Here is a 22,464-nt window from a genome sequence, read left to right on the forward strand (position 1 = left end):
AAAGAGCGGATAACATTTATTAGGAACTTATCAGTAATTCCCTTTTACAGAATGCAAAACTGGAACAACAACAAGAGAAGAACGTGGTCGATGTCTCCCATGTAAACATAATATGTATGGTGTTTTATGTAGTGAAACATGTGACTGTAATCCTGACGAGAGGTACGTCTCCAAGTTGCAACCCAGAAAAAAAATATTTCAAAAAATATAGTATGGTCGGTACTGAAATAAAGTGAATTGAAATTCCATGTAATTTACAAATTGTAAGTCAGGAATATCTCAGTTTTAGTTTGTTACCCCGATTTTGTTTTTTGTTCATAGATTTACGAGTTTTGAACAGCGGTATACTACTGTTGCCTTTATATATGACAGTTAATTCCCATACGTTTGATGTTTTGAGCTTTTGATATTGCCATTTGATAAGATATTTTCCATTTTGAAGTTTTCTTGGACTTCGGTATCTTTTGTTATTTTACTTATTAAGAACACTTTCAATTAACTTGATACTGTTTTTGCTTTAGATAGTAACGCAGTTTGCCTGGATTTGGCTATTTTATCGTCTGTTTTGGTTTGTAGCTCTTTGTCATTTTACTAAGCGTTGGATTTTTAAATATTTTGGCCTTGTGCAATATGTTGAGAAATAGACATGACCCCCCCCCCCCCTTTTTTTTTCCTGATGAAACTCGCATTCTTTTTATTTCTTATATTTATTTGAAACTAGATATTATATATAATGTATCATTTCACATGTTTGATATATAGGATATAAAAAATTAAACATTAAGTCTTTTTTTCACAAAATAGGTGCGATAATAAGGTGGGATGTATTTCAAAGAGCACAGGTAAACCATCCATTATCTTATTTATTAAGACAATAGTTCGTGCGTTTGAAGCAAGAGAAACTTGAACGTTGAGCATGGAGGTTTTAATTAGTAAAGTGTGTTTCAAACTATAGATTTTTCCTTTAAAAAATCTATTTTTTAATCTATCGACTGGTGTATGTCATGTTTTTTCATGATATAAGTAAAATCAGGCATTTTGCTTTCTTTTTAAAATTGTTAATCATTTTTTCAGTTATTGTTTTAATTACTGCATACTGTCAGGCAATGACATTAATAGGTTTACATCATTTTTCTTTGCTTTACTTGGTAATTGTTTGTTTATTGTACAACATTGCAGCAGACATTGATGCTATATAATATTTTATATACACCTGCTTGCGAGGTAATGTCTATCATGAATGACGATAATTTTAAATTAGGGTTTTAAATGAGTATTATTGGCTCTAAAGACAACACAGCTTTTTTGTGTTATGTATTAATCATTACTTATTGATCTGCCGACAACATAAACATGATAAATATATGAAACAAATTCGAATACAATCGACGACTGGTGTTATTTACCTTTGTAGTATTGATAAATAACGTCATTGTACTAAATTTGTGGTTGCTCTCCCCACAGGAAATTAGTCCTTAAATGATTACGATTGGTCGAAGATTTGGTGTCTTTTTTCTGCAGTTTACAGTTTTTGCTATTTATTATCAGAAGTATTGATGTGAATTATTTATTTGCAGAGAGCACAGTGTCAGTTAATCTTTCAAATGAAACAGTCACTGGAAAACAGACCAATACCTTGAAAGATAGTAAGTTTGAATATACATGAGTTTATATATCAGACTAAAACAATCTTTACTTTCATTTTGCCACTAATGACATATACTTTGGACACTTTTTTTAATATATGTGTAAAATATTGCACTTAATGATCATTCTAAATTGAACTAGTTTGGCAACTACATACTTTATTCATGGGAAAAAAGCAAATCGACACACTGACACACTTACCATATCAATTCACTGGTGTATGGTGTCTTTAGACAAAAAACCTTTTATACCTTCACATGTTTTCCTCATGCATATTCCTTTCCATTTGCATTTTTGAGTAAAATTTTCTTCCTACCTTATGTTTACTTTTAATAATTTCAATGTCAGCGAGTTCAATTCTTTTTCATGTTTTACTGACATGCTAACTACCGGAGATTATCAGATTAAATTAACATGACTTTTTCATTGTTATATTTACAATTTAACATTTTGAATTAATGTTATATTTCAGTTAATATGTTGATCTGTAATATACATTTGCATCTATTGAACTTGACCAACTTCTTAAAAGCAGACAGACCATACGCGTATTTTAAGAAAAACACATGTACGGTCCAAATACTCATATGGTCTGGAACATGTATAAATAAATATATATCAAGATGTCAGTTAATTGTTAGATCTTGTGATTCTATCAAGTTGACTACAGAAGTATCGTATTCATAAAAAGAAATAGTGAATTAACAATCTAGCGATTATTTCCTACGTATATTATCTACATAAAGAATTCGAAGAACGTTTTGTTGTGTATAATAACGTTGCTATTGATCTCTCTTAAATTGTAGTAGTATTGTTTTTTTAATTATTTTTCATGTTTCAGGAAGTTCAAACTTTGAATGGATAATATATACATTGTGTATAACTGGGTTAACAATTTTGACGGTTATGGGTAACATATTACATAAAAAAAGAAAACAGCGATCACTTAAACTAAAAATCAATGCAGAAATTGATTTGGAATCGTTTCAACCGACCCCATGTAATGGCATCTATAGTGAGGTCGACGAAAACCCGTTAAGATTTGATACAACGGAACTGAATGTTGCATTACAAGCATCTTTAAGGAAATCTGTTAATTTCGTATCACAGGGGAGACAATCTATTACAACAGAAATCGAAGATGATGAAACGACCGGATACCTTGACGTATATTTCGATATGGAAAACGACATTACAAGAAAAAAAGATGAAATACCTCACGAAAGCTTTCCAAATATTTCAGAAAACTCAGACGTTGTGGGAAATGACAATAAAGAATGTCACAAACCTTACACAGTACTTCTAGACAATCGCCAAGGAGACTCGAATGCGTGTGAAGTGATAGCTACGGAGCATCAATGTAGTGAAAATTCTTCAACGTCAGAAAAAGAAGCTACAAGTAATGTATATCCTGATATGTTCAAAACTATACAAACCGATAAACAAATACAACACCAAGCGAACGCAAATCTGCTATCACCAAAAATTACTACAGTAAATGAACCAGCACTACAGGAAGCTAGTCCATCGGTAGACAAAACTTGTAATTTACAGGATTGCACAAACAAGTTTGTCAAATCGGAGAAAAGAATTGACAGTGTTTGTGTTATCGACTCCAACGAAGATAAATCGTTAGATGTAGAAAAGTCGAAAACACTTTGATAGAAAACAATTTGAGTATAGATAAGATACAGCATTTTCTTTCCAAAAAAGGATGCAAATATCATTTTAAATGTGAGTGATTTCAGACTTTTTGTATACTAAATTCTGGTAAAGTCTGTTATGACAAGGAGTATTCAGTAGTACCATACAAGAAAAGATTAACTCTTGAACTTACATGTAGTTATCTTGCAATCAAATTGTGTTTATATCCGAATTCTTCATAAATATTTAAACCGGTTTTGTTGCATAATGGGAGTATATCGTGTAATCTAGGTTATATTTGTCACACAGACGGAATAAAAGGAGGATACTACACCACTTTTGACATTTTATAAAGTACTGAGTTCTACTTATTATTCTATTATTTACAAATACAAATTTAAAGTTTAATCTCTTAACTTTTCATTGCCATCCCACATCGACACTTGTATAGTTTGAATGTTAAATTGATTGATCATTTCATTGGAATTTTATGTTTACTTTTAACACAATTGTGTAATTTCGTGTCGTTCAGTTTTTTAAATGGTTAAAGAAACCAGAGTACCCGTGGATACCCTTAATCCTTCGGTAGGAAAAATGACATTCCTAGTCATTAAAAGTTAATAGAGTCACTTGCAAATGTCAAGTGCGGTTATCGAAATCACCACCTCAGTGTTAACTGGCTATTGATTAATTGGTTCGACTTCTACATGTTCTAAGACCACCCAGCCTCCCAGGTCCCCTTGAATGTTAGAAGGGTAGCTGCCAACACATTGTAAGACAACAAGAAAGGCGCTCTAAGCAACACTTAGTGGATACTGTTGTTGGTAAACTATCAGTACCCGAGTTCAGTGCTTACACGTTTTAACATTCGGTATTGAGCATAAAAAACGTTCCTGCTTCTGATGAGTAACAAAATATGAAGTGTTGTTTCGTTTGTTAGTACAGGAACATTCTACATTGTAATCGTATTTCAAAATAACAAATCGAATGAATTAGTAGATAACGGTAAATATGTAAGGTAAAATGAGTCAAATAATCAAGTAGTTATCCCGTGAAAGATGAAGAGGTAAGATAATATAAAAGGGATTACAAAACATTTGTCGACAGTAGACATATAACTTGCAAACAAATACATAACGAACCGACCAACAACAATCAAGACCACGATCTACAGAAAATAGTTTGATAAAACAAAAGTGAAACGCACTAAAGAGTATATGGAATGAAAAGCATGTTTCAACTCCACTAATGACATCCGATCGTCTGTTGATGACAACATGGACAATAACATCTGCGATGAGAGCTCACAATCGGTGTAAAAAGAGACAATAAAATGCCCAGTCTATAGCTAGTATAGCAAATATCTATCGTACACATATATTCACAGTGTTTAACTACCATTTTTTTTAATACTAAATAATTACAATAAGCATGCATAGAAATTCTTAGATATAGGAAGATGTGATGTGAGTTAGCATATATACTAGATGTGTCGTTTAAAAGAGGGACGAAAGATACCAAAGGGACAGTCAAACTCATAAATCTAAAACAATCTGACAACGCCTAGGCTAAAAATGAATAGAACAAACAGAAAAACAATAGTACACACGACACAACATAGAAAACTAAAGAATAAACAACACGAACCCCACCAAAAACTAGGGGTGATCTCAGGTGCTCCGGACGGGTAAGCAGATCCTGCTCCGCATGTGGCACCCGTCGTGTTGCTTATGTGATTACAAATCCGGTAAATAGTCTAATTCGGTAGGTCACATTCAAGAAAGGGACAGGGATTGTAGTTACGACGTAAGGAACATATCCGATATCATTTGTGAAACGGTTTTTCCATAACGGTCAACCAACTCGTGATGGCGTCCGTAAAATTTACGAAGGGATGATTTCAACTTCACCATTTGGAACTCTTGGTTTAATAGCTTCCTTGTGAGCAGTAACCCTCTATCTAGAAAATCATGATAGGAAATGCAAGCACGGGAATATCGTATCAATTGGGAGATATATACCCCGTGGTCAGGTGCTGCTGGAATGTTGCTACTTAGAAATGGAAAGTTCACAATTGGAAAGCTGAAATCATCTCTTTTGTCGTACAGTTTTGTTTTCAACAGACCCTCATTGTCAATTTCTAGATGTAAGTCAAGATATGAAGCCGACTTAACTGTATCTGTAGTATCCTTTATCTCCAATTCGATGGGATAGATGCGTTCCACATAGTCACTAAATTTTGAATTGTTTAGTGAAAGAACGTCATCTATATAGCGGAAAGTAGAGTTAAAGGATATTGCTAACTTCTTATCTTTCTTCCTAAGAAGTTCCTGCATGAAATTATTATGAGATTTAATGAAAAATAGTTGATAAAGATTAAAAATCCCATCATACCGTGTTAAATAAATAAGCTTCTGAAACTGATCAGCCCTATGTAAGAAAAGAAAGTGTTGCTGATGCATACAAATGTGGGATTGGATTAAAAAGGAAACGACGTGTTTTTTTTTTTATCAAATATCATATTTTATAGTTAATGACAAGGAAATGATACTCGATGACAAAAGAAGACATATTAGCTCGTCTGTTTGTAATTCGATGTAGTATTCTACATTTTTCTGTTTCGTCCAACAAATTTGGTCGTCATCGAACGTTGATTATGGGTTGCATTACATATCTTCAAAAAATAACTTTATATAACTTGTGTATTTCAATTTATTCTGGCTATCAATGCTCGCCATCTTTTTTGTTGCCAAATCATACCAAAAGTAGATTGGAGCACCCCTGGTGAGTATGTAGACGAAAAGATAGTATGGCGTAACTAGATTTGTGATGAGTTTTACAACCACGCAGTCCCCGTCGTTGGCCATTTCTTGCCACTGCTAGTAAAAGTTTCGTCCCCGATGATGTCACTAGGCAAATAGTAAACACTTTGCGATGACATAAACTATTAGGTAGCATATTAATCTATTTCAATAAAAAATCATAATAACTAATAAAATTTGTAGATTTAGCTAACAAAGTCCTTATATTTATATAAAGTAACATTTGTTTATAGTGGTAAATTTTTTTTACGTTGAATAAGCTATAATTAAAAATTGCCTACTGGTCCCTCTCTGTGATTATCATTTAAATAACGCTGGTTCATTTCCCAATCAATTTATCATCAAGGGAAGTTAATAATACGAATTCCGTTCATAGTCTTTTTCAAAAATGATGAACAGTTCTTTATATTGGTATGTAATCATTTAAAACGTTTCAAATTTATGAAATTATATTCGTACATCAATGTTTTTGAGACACCAATAACAAAAACTGAAATATATTGAATTGATACATTTTGTAATTATTCAAAATTATATCAGAAACCTAAACTTAATTATAAAATAATAAACCTGTTAAAGGGAAAGAATACTCGCCTAACTTTTTCGAATTGGCACTTAATAAAAGGTCAAGGTCAGATGCCACCTGTCAGCTAGACATGTACACCTTACAATCATTCCATACACCAATTATAGTAGACCTATTGCATATAGTATAAGAAAAACAGATCAAAACACAAAAACTTAACTATAACCACTGAACCATGAAAATGAGGTCAGGTCAGATGACACCTGTCAGCTAGACATGTACACCTTACAATCATTCCATACACCAATTATAGTAGACCTATTGCATATAGTATAAGAAAAACAGACCAAAACACAAAAACTTAACTATAACCACTGAACCATGAAAATGAGGTCAAGGTCAGATGACACCTGTCAGCTAGACATGTACACCTTACAATCATTCCATACACCAACTTATAGTAGACCTATTGCATATAGTATAAGAAAAACAGACCAAAACACAAAAACTTAACTATAACCACTGACCCATGAAAATGTGGTCAAGGTCAGATGACATCTGCCAGTTGGACATGTACACCTTACAGTCCTTCCATACACCAAATATATACTAGACCTATCGCTTATAGTATCTGAGATATGGACTTGACCACCAAAACTTAACCTTGTTCACTGATCCATGAAATGAGGTCGAGGTCAAGTGAAAACTGTCTGACAGACATGAGGACCTTGCAAGGTACCCACATACCAAATACAGTTATCCAATTACTTATAATAAGAGAGAATTTAACATTACAAAATATCTTAACTTTTTTTCAAATAGTCACTGAACCATGAAAATGAGGTCAAGGACATTGGACATGCGACTGACGGAAAGTTCGTAACATGAGGCATCTATATACAAAGTATGAATCATCCAGGTCTTCTACCTTCTAAAATATAAAGCTTTTAAGAAGTGAGCTAACACCGCCGCCGCCGGATCACTATCCCTATGTCGAGCTTTCTTCAATAAAAGTTGCAGGCTCGACAAAAATCAGGACGTTGGTTTTCTTATTTCAATTGCTTCACCTTTAATGTTTTCGTACCCTTGCTAAGAGGTGTGGGTTTGTTAATTGTTGAAGGTTGTACACCAACCATTTTGTCTCGGATGGATAGTTATCTCATTGGAAATCATTCCACATCTACTTATTATATATTAATATGTGTTTCCTAATGTAATTTTCTATTCCAAATAAACCTTCTTTCAAAGAAAATTGCTAAAGGAATTCAGTAATATATTTTCCTTCTGATCTCCGTATATCATGTATACATTATATGCGTGTTTTATAACACTATAATTGCATACACATAATGATAATATCTAACTTCAGACGACCTATTTCCCGAGCGATGTATCTGTTAGTAGAATATCAAGTAACGACAGAATGTGAAACACTGATTTCGTATGGGAACAAAGGAACAGCATAGGAAAATGGCTACAGTCATATTGCCTCAAAGTATTAAACGCAAACAAAAATATCAGCAAAAATATATTTTTCAAAAGTATTTCAATAGTTGTACTAATGATTACAGATCATACAAGTATCGCCTTCAACACGGACCCTGAGCCCCCACCGAACAGCAAGCTATGTAGGGCCTACAAAAATAACTAGTGTAAAACCATTCAAATGTAGATTAAAATTAAAACAGGAAAACCAACGGTTTAATCTACATAAAAAACGAGATACGTGAAGCACTCATGACCCATATTAACAAACGACAGCAATGAACATCAGGTTCCTGACTTACGACAGGTGCAAACGAATGCAGCGGGTTGTCTAACTTAATGCTCTTCAACTTTGTACTTGTTTGGCTTTGTAAATATTTCGATATGAGCGTCACTGATGAGTCTTATTTATACGAAACGCACGTCTGGCGTACTAAATTATAATCCTGGTACCTTTGATAACTATTAACCAAACTTGGACAAAATCATAGTATTTAACGCTCATCGATATGACCAAGGACTTGTATAGTAAGAAGGATTGGAATCTCGTGGACGTTTGCATAGACTGTACATATAGAATAATGTATTATGCAGCGCGAGATTTTGTGTGATTACCCGTGATGCATCTGCATTGAAGATGCTCAACAGGCCCAAGACCACAATTAATGACCCCGCTTTTCGTTGTCCACGAATATAGTTCCTTTTAATTAGAGTGTATTTTTCCTTAATTTTTGTTCTTTCCTTTCCTCACTCATTCCTTAAATCTTTTTGGGTGGAAATGAAAGAAGAGAGGTCAAATAAATTTTTGGAGGTTGTATTTTAACTGATTTTGATATGGAATGAGTGATTAGGTCAAGTGCAAAAAGGTGATATTTACAGTTTTCGGAACATCTCTTGACTTGTCAATAGGGGTATGGATGTGTATTGGCTAAATTTGTAAAAGTGATTGCTTCAATCTTTCTGAATTTTGGATATATATTTTGACTAGGACAATACATTACACACACAAAAAATTTGACAAAAGTGCATGGTGCAATTTTTTTAATGATGCAAAAGGTTATAAAGAACTGATAGAGGAATTAATTGTGGTCTGTGGCCTAAGAGGTGCATTTCAGCAAATTTTGATTTTTTACTTTGGCATCTTTTCTGAATGATCTATTGGTATTGATTTGTCAAACTATATGAGAAGAAATGATTTTCACTTTCATTTGATAGAAATTTTGTGAAAAAGTCACTTTTCAGGTTAAATGCCTAAAATGTAGCTTTTTCACTTTTTTCACAATTTTTTCAAAAACAGCATGCTTAATTTCTCTCTGACAGTTTTTTTCTGATATCTATTTGTGTTTGTGGTATTTATTTCAGTTGTTTAACTTATTTGTGAACTCTGAACACAAAAAAAAGTAGATAAAAACATAAAATGAGTGCAAAATGTGCTGTTTTAATAGTCTAAGGCTAACGGTCAGTATACGCAGCAGGTGAAATGTGAAGTTCTATGCACTTAAAAGTTGTGTTCCAAAACAGATTGCACTGAACCTACATCAAAAACACTTATTACTGGTTGCTTAACCATTTCTGTTTCACAGACTACCTTTACTTTCTTCTGTTGGATAGCTAGTGGTTTAAATATTGGCCTTTTGAGGCTGAAATTTCATTCAGTTTTTAAACAGTAAAGTTAATAAACTTTGCATCAGACCATACTGTCTGCATATATAGTTGAAAGTGACAGTCTTGTTACATCCAGGCTCCATGTTTTATCATATCTGAGCACAGATTTTAGCAAAAAGAAGTATATCTCCATCTCCCATATCATTTATATGCTTTTAAATATGCAAATGTGGGGAACGGCCTAAACTGGCAATCTGTTTTTTTAAGCATAACATTGCTAAAGACCATTTTATCCACATGTGTCATGCTATTTGAAACTTATATTTCCATCAAAAGTACATTTATAACCTGTCAAAGTTTGTTTGATAACTTAACAACTTCAGAAAATTGTGGTAAGTGAAAAATATTACATTTGATATAAGGCCTCACCCTAATTGAAAACCTCTATTTTTTGGCACAGGCTCATATAAAATTAACTTCTGGCCATTTTTCATAAGTCTGATACATGAAGTATGCTTTCTGTTGCTTTAAATAGATGTTAACTTATACATAGAGACATTAAAAAGTGTTAGTTTTGGTATCTTTTGGTTTTTAGAAGCTCAAATTTGATAGTTTTAATTGTTCTAATTCAACGCCACAATTCAGCACCCAAAATTCAGATATAAAAAATGCCACATTTTTTTTATTTGGTATCATATGGCTTTGAAACTTTGTAACCTGTTTTATAATATACTAAGCTTGAATCATGCCAAGTTTTATTAGAATTGGTCAAGTTTTAGGCCCCTAATAGGCCCAAGACCACAATTAATGACCCCGCTTTTCGTTGTCCACGAATATAGTTCCTTTTAATTAGAGTGTATTTTTCCTTAATTTTTGTTCTTTCCTTTCCTCACTCATTCCTTAAATCTTTTTGGGTGGAAATGAAAGAAGAGAGGTCAAATAAATTTTTGGAGGTTGTATTTTAACTGATTTTGATATGGAATGAGTGATTAGGTCAAGTGCAAAAAGGTGATATTTACAGTTTTCGGAACATCTCTTGACTTGTCAATAGGGGTATGGATGTGTATTGGCTAAATTTGTAAAAGTGATTGCTTCAATCTTTCTGAATTTTGGATATATATTTTGACTAGGACAATACATTACACACACAAAAAATTTGACAAAAGTGCATGGTGCAATTTTTTTAATGATGCAAAAGGTTATAAAGAACTGATAGAGGAATTAATTGTGGTCTGTGGCCAACATGCCTTGATTAATGGCGGATATCTGCATCTTTACAAATTCTTGATATGACAGTGTTACTACCCGTGGGAATGGTTTATTTCGTAATCTACACCATACTTAGTTACGTGAATGATGTATTATGAATTTGAGTTCTTTGATTTATTAGGTTTACAAATTGGACCTCGGTATTTTAGTAGTATAGATAATACAAACATAATGCAATTGCCTGAAAATGAAAGATAAATGCATTAAAAATGGAAGGATCATACATAAATCATGTAAATACCTGTATTATTGTATAAAGTTCAATAAAAAACCGTTTTCTTTTCACAAAATTTTATCTAGGTAATTATCATAAACATAACAAAATTATAAAACAAGTTCTTGAGCAGTGGTTTGCTGGATGAAAGGAGTACTCTACATGAATGTAATAATTAAGTAAGGAGTCTATATGTCGATAAATTATCCCCGTTTAAACTGCATACATAAAGCACAGATGATTTTGAATCAAACCAAATAGCCTTAGGTTCTCTTGTTTCTAGTACTCTTTTACTGCTGGTGCCATCCTTTGAAATCAATATAACACTGTTAGAATCTTGACAGGCTACAAATAAATTTCCTTCAGAATCGCTACACATATTTCTTGTACCGAGTGCATCTGGTTCTGAAAAACACCAAATTTTCTTCCCAGCAGATGAATAACAATGAACTGAGCTGTCTGTAAATTCTGCACGATAATATCTGTCCATAAACATATGAACATACGTAAGGTTGCTATTTGACATGGAAACCCTCTTAATTATACTTCCATATTTATCTAAAAACAAAATTTCTTTGTATCTTATTGCCACAAGAAGCAAATCATTCGCAAAGTCTATTCCCCAACATTGACCGTTCAATTCTATTTCTCTTCTTTTGGTATAATTCTTAGTTGTGTAAATCAAGATTATCTCCGTATTTGGAAAAGATATAGCAATTTCGTCAAAACCAATGTATGCAAGTCCAAAAGGTGCATCCATTAGTGAAACGATTTGTTTCATTGTCCCAAATGGACTGAATACTACTAAGGAATTTCTAGAATAAGCAGAAACAATTACCTCTTCACATGGTAAAACAACAATAGATGATATTGTAACATGTCTGTCAAAAACAGATGTGTTAAAAGTTTGCTGCAAAATGGTAGTTTCAACAGGAATGGTCTGACATGAAGAAACCTTTTCCTCTGATTTCGAATTTCCAGTTTCTTAAAATTCATATAAACATCAATTGATTTCATAATGGTTTCTTCCGTTATGGGGTCAACAGTAAATTCTAAACTGACCTCAGCCATGTCTGAAGTATCTGCCAATGAAGCTAATATTTTTTTCTCTTTTCCAATAGTACATTCTGCCTTCTTTCCGCCAATATATTTTTGTGCATTTGAACCAACATCTTTAAGATTCAAAATATATTTTTTTAAATTGTCAATGTCATGTCTCTTCGACTTCAAACGTTTAACCACATTTTCAATTAAACCTGTCTCTAATGTTATTAAATTATCACTTTTAGACTGCAGCTGATTTTCAAGAGTGTCTAAATGATCATTTATATTTTTTTTGAGCTCTTTTAACTTAGATTTATGACTCCCAGCTTGATCACTAATTTTTGTTTCATTATCTTTACGGTTTTTTATCATAATATCAAGTTGACTTAAAAGATGGTCCAGTTTTGCATTGATGTCATCGATTTGGTTTGAGTTATTAGCTTCTTGTGTGACCTTTTGAAAAGATGTTATTCCAAGACATGTGGCATGACTATTAGCAGCACAACTTGAGCAACATGGAGCTTCATGGTTTGGACAAAACAACTCCAGAGGTAAGTCATGGACATCGCATGTACTTTTTAAGGAAGATACAAAAGGATCTAAAGACTTAAGTTTACCAACAGCAATAGTTGTATGGGATCTGGAAGCCTTATTTGCTTTATGGTGAATGTTGCAGTTGTCACACAACCCTTCTTCGCACGTTGTACACCAATTTGTAGCGCTTTTCAGGATGTCCTGCATTTGGCACACAGTCAAAATGGTCACTCGTTTCTAAAATAAAATAAAAATTGGTTGATTCAGGTACTTCATAACATGAGGCATCTTTAAACAAAATACAATGAAATATGAAGCATTAACAAGTACATTTGTAAGTTAACGCCACCGCCACCGTTACAGTCGCTGCCGCTGGATCACTATCACTATATACAGATATATAGTTCTGTAACAGAACTTCACAAGTCGATAGAAACAAATCATTTTTTTAATTGAAGCTGTTATCCTTGTACATGTTATACCAGCAAATTAAAGGTTTTGTTTAAACATGATAAAGGTTGGATCAAGCATTGTAATAAAGATTGACATCTGCAAGTAAAAGATATGCAGGACTTCAGCTTGTTTACATTATACATAATACCAAATTCCATCTAACATATCTTATAAGTACCAATAATGCATGCAAGCTGAAGCCCAACCTATCTATTGATTGCACATGTTGCAGTTGCCAATCGTAATTACAATGCTTGAGCAAATATTTAAACAAAGAAAGCAAGCAAGTCAGTCAAACCTTAAACAAGAGCCTCTCAAGAGCCTGAATCGCTCACCTTAATTTTTTTTGGTTAAATCTCTCATCAATGCTTAATTTGGCTTTTCAATTTATTTAAATGTTCTTTGAATCGTCCTATTTTCTTCAAAAGCAAAAACAAAAAAAATTCTCCTATGTTCTATTTTAGCCATAGGAGCTATGTTTCTGACATACAAGAAAATGAAATATAAAATTTATACTAGATACTCTGAAACTCATTTAGCCTAAGTTTAGCTGAAATTGATACAGCAGTTTCAAAGGAGAAGATTTTTTAAAGTAAGTCTACATGATGAACAAATTGTGAAAAAAAGTCTTTAAAGGGCAATAACTCCTTATGGGGTCAATTGACAATTTTGGTCAAATTGACTTATTTATAGATCTTACTTTGCTTAACATTTTTGCTATTAACAGTTTATCTGTATCTATAATAATATTCAAGATAATAACCAAAAACTGCAAAATTTCTTTAAAATCATCAATTCAGGGGCATTTTACCTGAAAAACAAATTACCAAATTCGGCTGAAAATTTCAGGACAGGTATACCTTGACCTAATAAATACTTATTTGCTCTGGAGTTTTTGAGATATAAGCCAATAACTGCATTTTACCCTGTGTTCTTTTTTTAGCCATGACGGCCATGTTTTTTGACGAAATAAAAAAAAAAGCACAAACTTTATTTTATACACCCTACTGATCATTCAGTTGAAGTTTGGTTGAATTTGGTTAGGTAGTTTTAGAGGAAAGATTTTTTAAAGTTAGCAAATATGATGAACAAATTGTGTAAAATTGTCATTAAAGGACAATTACCCCTTAAGGGGTCAATTGACAATTTTGGTCATATTAACTTATTTGTAGATCTTACTTTGTTGATCATTTTTGCTGTTTACAGTTTATCTTTATCTATAATAGTATTCAAGATAATGACTAAAAGCTGCAAAATTTCCTTAAAATTACCAATTAAGTGGCAGCAACCCAACAATGGTTTGTTTGATTCATCTGCAAATTTCAGGGCTGATAGATCTTGACCTAATGAACATTTTTACCCCATGTCAGATTTGCTCTAAATGCTTTCGTTTTTGAGATATAAGCCAAAAACTGCATTTGACCCCTATGTTCTATTTTAAGTAACGGCGGCCATGTTTTTTGACGGATCAAAAATCGAAGCACACACTTTGTAATCTTTTTAATCTAAGGAACAATCATGCTAAGTTTCATTCAAATCCATTCAGTAGTTTCAGAGGAGAAGATGTTTGAAAAATTGTTAACGACGACAGACGACGACGACGACGACGGACGCCAAGTGATGAGAAAAGCTCACATGGCCTTTTAGGCCAGGTGAGCTAAAAAACAAGCATAAACATATCAGCTCTAAATCGGTATTAATGGTGCTTTTGACGGATTCAGAGACATACTATACTGTCTAGTAATATATATGTCGCTGATGGACATTAACGAAACTTGTTATTGTGAACTTTAACTGTGATTTTGTGAACTTTAGATGGAGGTCAGTTTGTGCAAATTTGAGAGTTCGAAGACTGTAGCAGCGTTATGGACTTATAGCGAAATTTATTGTGGACATTAGATACATGTATTATGGACTTTACAGTACAACAATGGTGCTTTCGTCTCTAGCATAACGTGACATGTAAACTGGAATATGATCATCGTCCATGTGTTATTAAACATAAATTATACAGTACACACAGAGAGGATGTAATCTCATACTCCCAACACTGATTCTGGTGTAACACAGTGTCACACTGTGAAACACCGATTTTCCCTCCCAAAAAACACCAAGTAACTACTCCAATATGGGAGGGTTTTATGACCTGTTGATTGCAGGTAAAGTAATAAAAATCAACAAAGCATGACTACATAGTCTGACAGTGACATATAAATGAGACGCCATCTTTGTGATTAGTCGATGTTTGTATGTCTCCAAAGAATTTCGACTTTTATCTGCGATTTATAAAGTGTTCATATATCTTTGACTATCTGGATTACTTTTGGAGTATTCTTTGCAGTGAGTGTAACTTTTATATGTCTTAAGCTTTGTTTTAAAAAGTGTTTTTTCATAGCTTTTATTTGAACAAAACTAAAAATAGAACTTCATTGACACAACAGAAAACTACTCATCACAATACCGTGTTTAATAGCCAGAGACATACCGCTCTAGGGCTTGAGGTCACTGATTTGGACTTTGGACCATAGATTTAATTATGGGGAAGAAAAATAACGGTAATGGTCGGACCAATAAAACAACTCAGGAAAAACAACAAACGAAAGAGTTACCGGAAACAAATAAAAGTAACAGTACACAACAACCTAATGATACATGTATAAGTGTTAGTGATGTTATATCCGAAGCTCATAATATTATATACCAAACAGATGACTCTTTATTTGGGAACCTATTTTCCAATAGTAGTTCACAACAGAATAATTTAAAAAGAAAGCTTAATACGGAAGATAGTGACAGCGAGACGATCTGTACAAAAAAACACCGAAAATAAACAAAAACGTCCTAAACATGTACCGAAAAGTCCAAATAGTGGAGTGCTAACTATCGAAACTGATACTGAACAAATCTTAGATTAAACGACAGAAGCTGAGATCCACGTGGATTCAACCGTATCTCCAGAGATGCTTATGGTCACCAAAATGATCAGTAATTTGTCAGTCGATATGCGGAGTATGTTTGGTGAGATGAATAATTGAGGCTAACCTTGAACGTAAAATTACACAAAAAATTAACCAAGTTATTGATAAACGAATTTCAACGGAAGTATCCATAGTGAAAAAAGATGTAAATTTGGCTGTCGATACTTTACGTCAGGATTTTGACCAAGACTTGAAAATTGTAGAGGACAAATTAAATGATATTTCTAAATCTGTAAAGCACACAGGAGAAAGAGACATATCCTATAATTTAGTTATCAGAAATTTACCAGAAAGTGCGAATGAAAATCTTAATTCAAAAATCTCAGCTTTGATGAGGGAAGGTCTAAAAATACAAACAATTTCGTTTTCCAATGTCGAGCGTAAACGTAGCCGAAATGAACACAAAAGTGGAGTTGTGATTATCACATGTAAGTCAAAAGATGATCTCAACCAAATCATGTCTTCAAAATGTAATTTAAAGTTCAGTCGTCAATATATCGATGTTTTCATCCACAAAGATCAAAGCGTTCAACAGCGTATTGAGCGAAAAAACTTTCAAACGATTGTTGATGTTTTAAAATCATTTGACTCCGAAATTGACATGAGAGGAGCTGAAATTATAGCCAAGCGTTATGTTAACCACCAACAGCCAAGACGAGAAGGTCATTTTAATAGAGACATGCAAAGTTCACGTAATGAACAAAGTAACAGCCGCCACCATCGCGCTGGGAATAGGAGTCAGCGGGACATGACCAATAACACACATACTGGAAGACGTAACGACTACAACAGCGACACCCGACAAGAACAAAGAGACAGAAAGGGTGAACAACAAAGGCACACGACACAGGGTAGATGGTAGATTGCAGCCGGGTTTTGGAATGTGAATAATTGGAATAAAAACACTTTTTTCTGAAAATAATAAACTTAGAACTGATTGTATAAACATGTTGAATTTAGATATTGTAGGTGTATGTGAAACACATTTAAAGTATGATGACGTTTTACATGTAAATAGTTATAACTGGATTGGTCAAAATAGAAAACATCTACATAAAAAAACCAAGACTGGTTCTGGTGGGGTAGGACTGTTTATTAAAAAATCTTATTATAAAATGTTTGATATTGGAGTGTTAGACACATCATTTGAGGGTATTTTGTGGGTCTCTTTCAAACAAAAAAATTCAGACTTCAGATTTAATATATGTGTAGCATATTTGCCTCCGGAAAACTCAACCAGGCAGGTTGATAAAGATATATTTTTTAACACACTTATTACACAGGTTTATGAGCATCAAAATTCTGGTCCTTTTTTGATTTGTGGAGATTTTAATAGTAGATGTGGAGATGAAAATGATTATATTGTTGGTGTCGATGATCTATGTCCAAGAGATGTAGTTGATTTTAAATGTAATTCTTATAGTAACACATTTATTGATTTTTTAATTAGCGTGAACTGTTGTATACTTAACGGTAGAAATTTTGTTAACAATGATTATACATGTATATCAACAAAAGGCTGTTCAGTGGTAGACTATTGTATTGTACCATATGATTATTTACATTTATTTAGCAATTTTACAGTGATAAGAGCCAATGACCTGGTGACCTTGGCGGGTTATGATTTATCAGGGGTGGATTTAAAGTTAATTTCTGATCATTCATTGATTAAATGGAATTTTGATCTGAGCTCATTTATTGCAGTAGAATTGCTTAAAAAAGAAGAATTAGAATTGTCTAGTTTTATTAAATATGATTGTAAGAACATACCAACGGATTTTATGAATACTGATTATATATATTTAGAAATAAATTCTTTTATAGAAAAGTTTGATATGATTAAACAAGAACAAAGTTGTGTAGATGATATATTTTCATCGTTTTGTAAAACGGTAGATGGTGAAATGAATGACAAACTAACATGTAAAACTGTATGTATAGGTGGTAGTAGTCTTACAAACAAGAAACATAGAATCAAGAAACCTTGGTGGAATGATGATTTAAACAAGTTATGGGTTGATAAGTGCAAGGCCGAAAAAACGTGGAATAAATTTAATAATAGTTCACGTGCTTCTGAATTGAAGTCGGTTTATGTACAGAAGAGAAAATATTTTGACAGGGAGGTTCAAAAATGTAAGCGAAAGTGTTGGTTTAGTATGCAGCAGGACCTGTTGTTGGAATCAAAAAGAAACCAACAGCAGTTCTGAAAAAAAATTGGTTAAATTGGGGTAGCGGAAAACCGGAAGTCAGTAATTCCCATGGAGGTCATAGATCAAGATGGGAATGTTAATTCAAAACTGACAGATGTTTTAGATAAATGGAAGTCGGAATATAGTAATTTGCTGAATCAAAAGATTTCAACCAAGGTTTCTGAAACGCAAAATCATGCATATACGAAAGATACTTTTAATGACTTTTTATTGACGGAACCCATTTCGTTTGCTGAAACAGCTAGTGTCATTGACAAAGCAAAGAAAGGCAAATCTTCTGGATTTGATAATTTACCAGTTGAAGTTTTGCAAAATAATTGCTCAACTTTGTTTTTGTACCATTTATTTGATTTTTGCTTTAGGTTCCAAAAAACGCCAGAATTATGGAACAAAATTATTATCAATTCTATACCTAAAGCAAACATGACAGATCCGCGCGACCCTTTGTCTTACAGAGGAATTGCATTAGCTTGTGTTTCCTATAAGCTTTATTGTAATATTTTAAACGAAAGGCTTGTGCAATGGATAGATGACAATAACATATTAGTCGACGAACAAAATGGTTTCCGTCAAAATCGAAGCACTATAGACCAATTGTCTTCTCTTACAAACATAATTGAAGTCAGAAAGAAGCTTCGTTAATCTACTTTTTGTGCGTTTATTGATTTTAAAAAGGCATATGATACCATCAATAGAAATATACTATGGTCCAAGTTAAATGTAATGGGGGTGGCTGAAAATTTTTGTGCTGCTATACAGTCTATTTATTCAAACATATTATGTTCAGTACGATTAAACGGCCATTTATCAGAATGGTTTAATGTTAACAGTGGTCTTAAACAAGAATGCCCATTATCTCCCTTGCTATTTAATTTATATATTAACGACCTAGTTTCATTCTTGAAATCATATGAGTGTGGTATTGATATTGATGATGAAAAAGTTTGTATTTTGCTATATGCTGATGATGTGGTTTTACTTGCAAACGATGAAAAAGAATTACAAATTTTGTTAAATGCACTAGATGTATGGTGTGGAGATAATTGTATGACCATCAATTCCAAAAAGTGTAATATTGTGCATTTTAGAACACCTTCTGTTGATAAGTCACATGTTGAATTTAAATGTGGGAATGATATCATTGAATATTCTTCTACTTATACATATTTGGGTTTAGTTTTAAGTGAATTTTTAGATTATAATGTAACTGCTAAAGCTGTTGCAGCTTCTGCAAATTGAGCACTTGGCCTTGTTATAGCCAAGTGCAAAATTTTAGGTGGTGTTACTCATAATGTCTTTTCAAAATTATATGAGAGTTTGGTGCTTCCAATTGTTGAATATGGTGCTGGTATTTGGGGTTGCAAAAATTTTTCTTTTATAAATGCCATCCATAATAGAGCTTGCAGATTTTTTCTTGGAGTGGGTAAATATACTCCAAATGCTGCAGTTGCAGGGGATATGGGGTGGATACCTATCTTTCAAAAACAATGGCAATGCTTAATTCCACTATGGTGCCGTTTGAACAATATGAGTTCTGAGCGTTTAAACAGAAAAAATTTCATATGGGCAGACATTATGAGTAAAAAACATAAGTGTATAAAAAATTGGAATTTTTATGTAAGGAAAACGTTTTCTGAGTATAATGCAGAACATTTTTGTATCAATACAGATTATGTTGATAGTACATCAGTTGTCAATACTGTGTTGTCTAAAATGTTTAGTAAATATGTCGAACAGTGGCAAGGCAATTTACAATCAGAGAAAGGTTTATCTGGTAAAGGTGGTAACAAACTTCGCACATATAATTTGTTTAAGAACAGTTTTGAAACGGAAACTTATTGTAAAATTCCAATGCCATTTTCGCCAAGGAGTTCTTTTGCCAAATTTCGATGTGGTGTAGCACCACTAAGAATAGAAACGGGGAGATTTGAAAAATTAATTTTAAAAGATCGAGTATGTGATAATTGTACGAATGTTTTAGAAGATGAAGCCCATGTTATTTTATCGTGTCCTTTGTATGATGATTTTAGAAAAACATTATTTGATGAAGCAACACATTTTAATAGTGATTTTATGTCTTATGATGATAAACAGAAATTAGTGTTTTTATTTACAGATAATAATATGATTCGTAGCTGTGCCAAAGCCTGTAATCTTATTTTAAATAGACGTAGAAATGTTTTATACTGTAAATAATGTTAATGTCAATATGTTTTAAAATAGATGCATTCTTTATATAATTTTTAATGTTATAGTCTCTTGTAATTCTGTACAGAATGGCTCTCTTTTTATATTTATATATTTTTACATTTAATGTAATGTTGTATTATATATTATTGAGAGATGAGACTTAAATAAAATATTGAATTGAATTGAAATATAAATTACATGTCAACTCTCACTTCTTCCTATTTCAACCATTTCCTATTTAGTTTTATTTCTGAAAGCTATAAAAAAAAGTTATTGAAATGATTTAAAAAAATTATATACAAAAAGTATTTTTAGATTGGAAAATTATTTACATTCTTTCAAAATCTCATAATTAAGAATGGCAACTTGATATTTACAATAAGTTGTATTATTTTCATTTTAAACATATAAATATTAATATATACATGGTTTAAAAAATAAAAGTAATGATACAAAAAACTAGAGGCTCTAAAGAGCCTGTGTCGCTCACCTTTGTACATGTATATGTGAATTAAATAAAGGAAGCAGACAGATCATGACAAAATTGTGTTTAGGTGATTGTGATGTGTTTGTACATCTCACTTTACTGAACATTCTTGCTGCTTACAATTATCTCTATCTATCATGTCTATAATGAACTTGTCCGTGTATTTTCAGTGGAAAATGTTAGTAAAAATTTACAAATTTTATGAAAATTGTTAAAAATTGATTATAAAGGACAATAACTTCTTAGGGAGTCAATTGACCATTTTGGTCATTTTGACTAATTTTTGAGTCTTAAATTGCTGTTCATTATTGCTGTTTACAGTTTATCTCTATCTATAATAATATGCAAGACAATAACCCAAAACAGCAAAATATCCTTAAAATTACCAATTCAGGGGCAGCAACCCAACAACGGGTTGTCTAATTCATCTGAAAATTTCAGGGCAGATAGATCTTGACCTTATGAACAATTTTCCCCAGTCAGATTTGCTCTAAATTTTGTGGTTTTTGAGTTATTAGCCAAAAACTGCATCTTACCCCTATGTTCTATTTTTTGCCGTAGCCGCCATCTTGAATGGTTTGCCCGGTCACAAAACACCATTTTTTAAACTAGATAGCCTAATAATGATTCTGGCTTTGTTTGGTAAAATTTGGCATAGTAGTTTCAGAGGAGAAGATTTTTGTAAAATTTAACTAAGATTTACGAAAAATGGTTACAAAACTATAAAGGGCAATAACTCCTAAAGGGGTCAACTGACCATTTTGGTCCTGTTGACTTATTTGTAAATCTTACTTTGCTAAACACTTTTGCTGTGACAGTTTATCTCTATCCATAATAATATTCAAGATAATATCCAAAAACAGCAAAATTTCCTTAAAATTACCAATTCAGGGGCAGCAACCCGGGTACACAACAACTCGTACTTTTGGCAAGTCGTACTCAACCAACTCGTACCCTATTTTTACCAACTCGTAACCATGTTTTATTTGATATTATTTATCAAGTTTATATGCATAGTTATTGTAACTTTCTTTCGTATATCATTATCATGATTATAGCAAAATACAAATAAAAAAACAACTTTCATTGTTAAAAAAATTCAATCATAATTGTTTTAAATAAGCTTATAAAATGCTAATCGTTATAATCATTAGTATTCCTTAAAATTGATTGTTTGAAATTGTTTGGACGGCAATTTATTAAAATGTTTAAACGTTGTAAAAACCCAGCTTAGAGAAAAAAAATATAAACTATGGTGAAATGTATGATCATCTTCAATTGCAATCATGGTTCTTCCACGTTGTAATGTATGCTAGAATACTGTTACGATTCAACAAGATGCTCTTCAATGTGACA

General features: G+C 32.5%; 2 protein-coding genes across 2 annotated transcripts; one reads left to right on the forward strand and one right to left on the reverse strand.

The window, feature by feature from the left end:
* The first annotated feature begins 81 nt into the window (after positions 1-81).
* On the forward strand, positions 82-3,617 carry LOC134726958 (uncharacterized). The gene is made up of 4 exons (XM_063591356.1): positions 82-162; positions 805-842; positions 1,578-1,646; positions 2,489-3,617. The coding sequence occupies exons 1-4, from the start codon at positions 113-115 to the stop codon at positions 3,307-3,309; spliced, it is 978 nt and encodes a 325-aa protein (XP_063447426.1). The 5' UTR covers positions 82-112; the 3' UTR covers positions 3,310-3,617.
* Positions 3,618-12,046: 8,429 nt separating this feature from the next.
* Positions 12,047-12,997, reverse strand: LOC134726339 (uncharacterized). The gene has a single exon (XM_063590739.1). It carries the CDS (start codon positions 12,995-12,997, stop codon positions 12,047-12,049), a length of 951 nt encoding a protein of 316 aa, XP_063446809.1.
* Between the last annotated feature and the right edge of the window lie 9,467 nt (positions 12,998-22,464).

The sequence above is a fragment of the Mytilus trossulus genome, chromosome 7 (genome assembly GCF_036588685.1).
Source record: "Mytilus trossulus isolate FHL-02 chromosome 7, PNRI_Mtr1.1.1.hap1, whole genome shotgun sequence".
Classification (NCBI taxonomy): domain Eukaryota; kingdom Metazoa; phylum Mollusca; class Bivalvia; order Mytilida; family Mytilidae; genus Mytilus; species Mytilus trossulus.

Excerpts from the sequence above, each read along its gene's own strand:
- LOC134726958 (XM_063591356.1), top strand. The coding sequence starts at position 113 with ATGTATGGTGTTTTATGTAGTGAAACATGTGACTGTAATCCTGACGAG. Across the intron at positions 163-804 it reads GACTGTAATCCTGACGAGAG|GTGCGATAATAAGGTGGGAT; the intron begins GTACGTCTCCAA and ends TTCACAAAATAG. Across the intron at positions 843-1,577 it reads ATGTATTTCAAAGAGCACAG|AGAGCACAGTGTCAGTTAAT; the intron begins GTAAACCATCCA and ends ATTTATTTGCAG.
- LOC134726339 (XM_063590739.1), bottom strand. The coding sequence starts at position 12,997 with ATGCAGGACATCCTGAAAAGCGCTACAAATTGGTGTACAACGTGCGAA.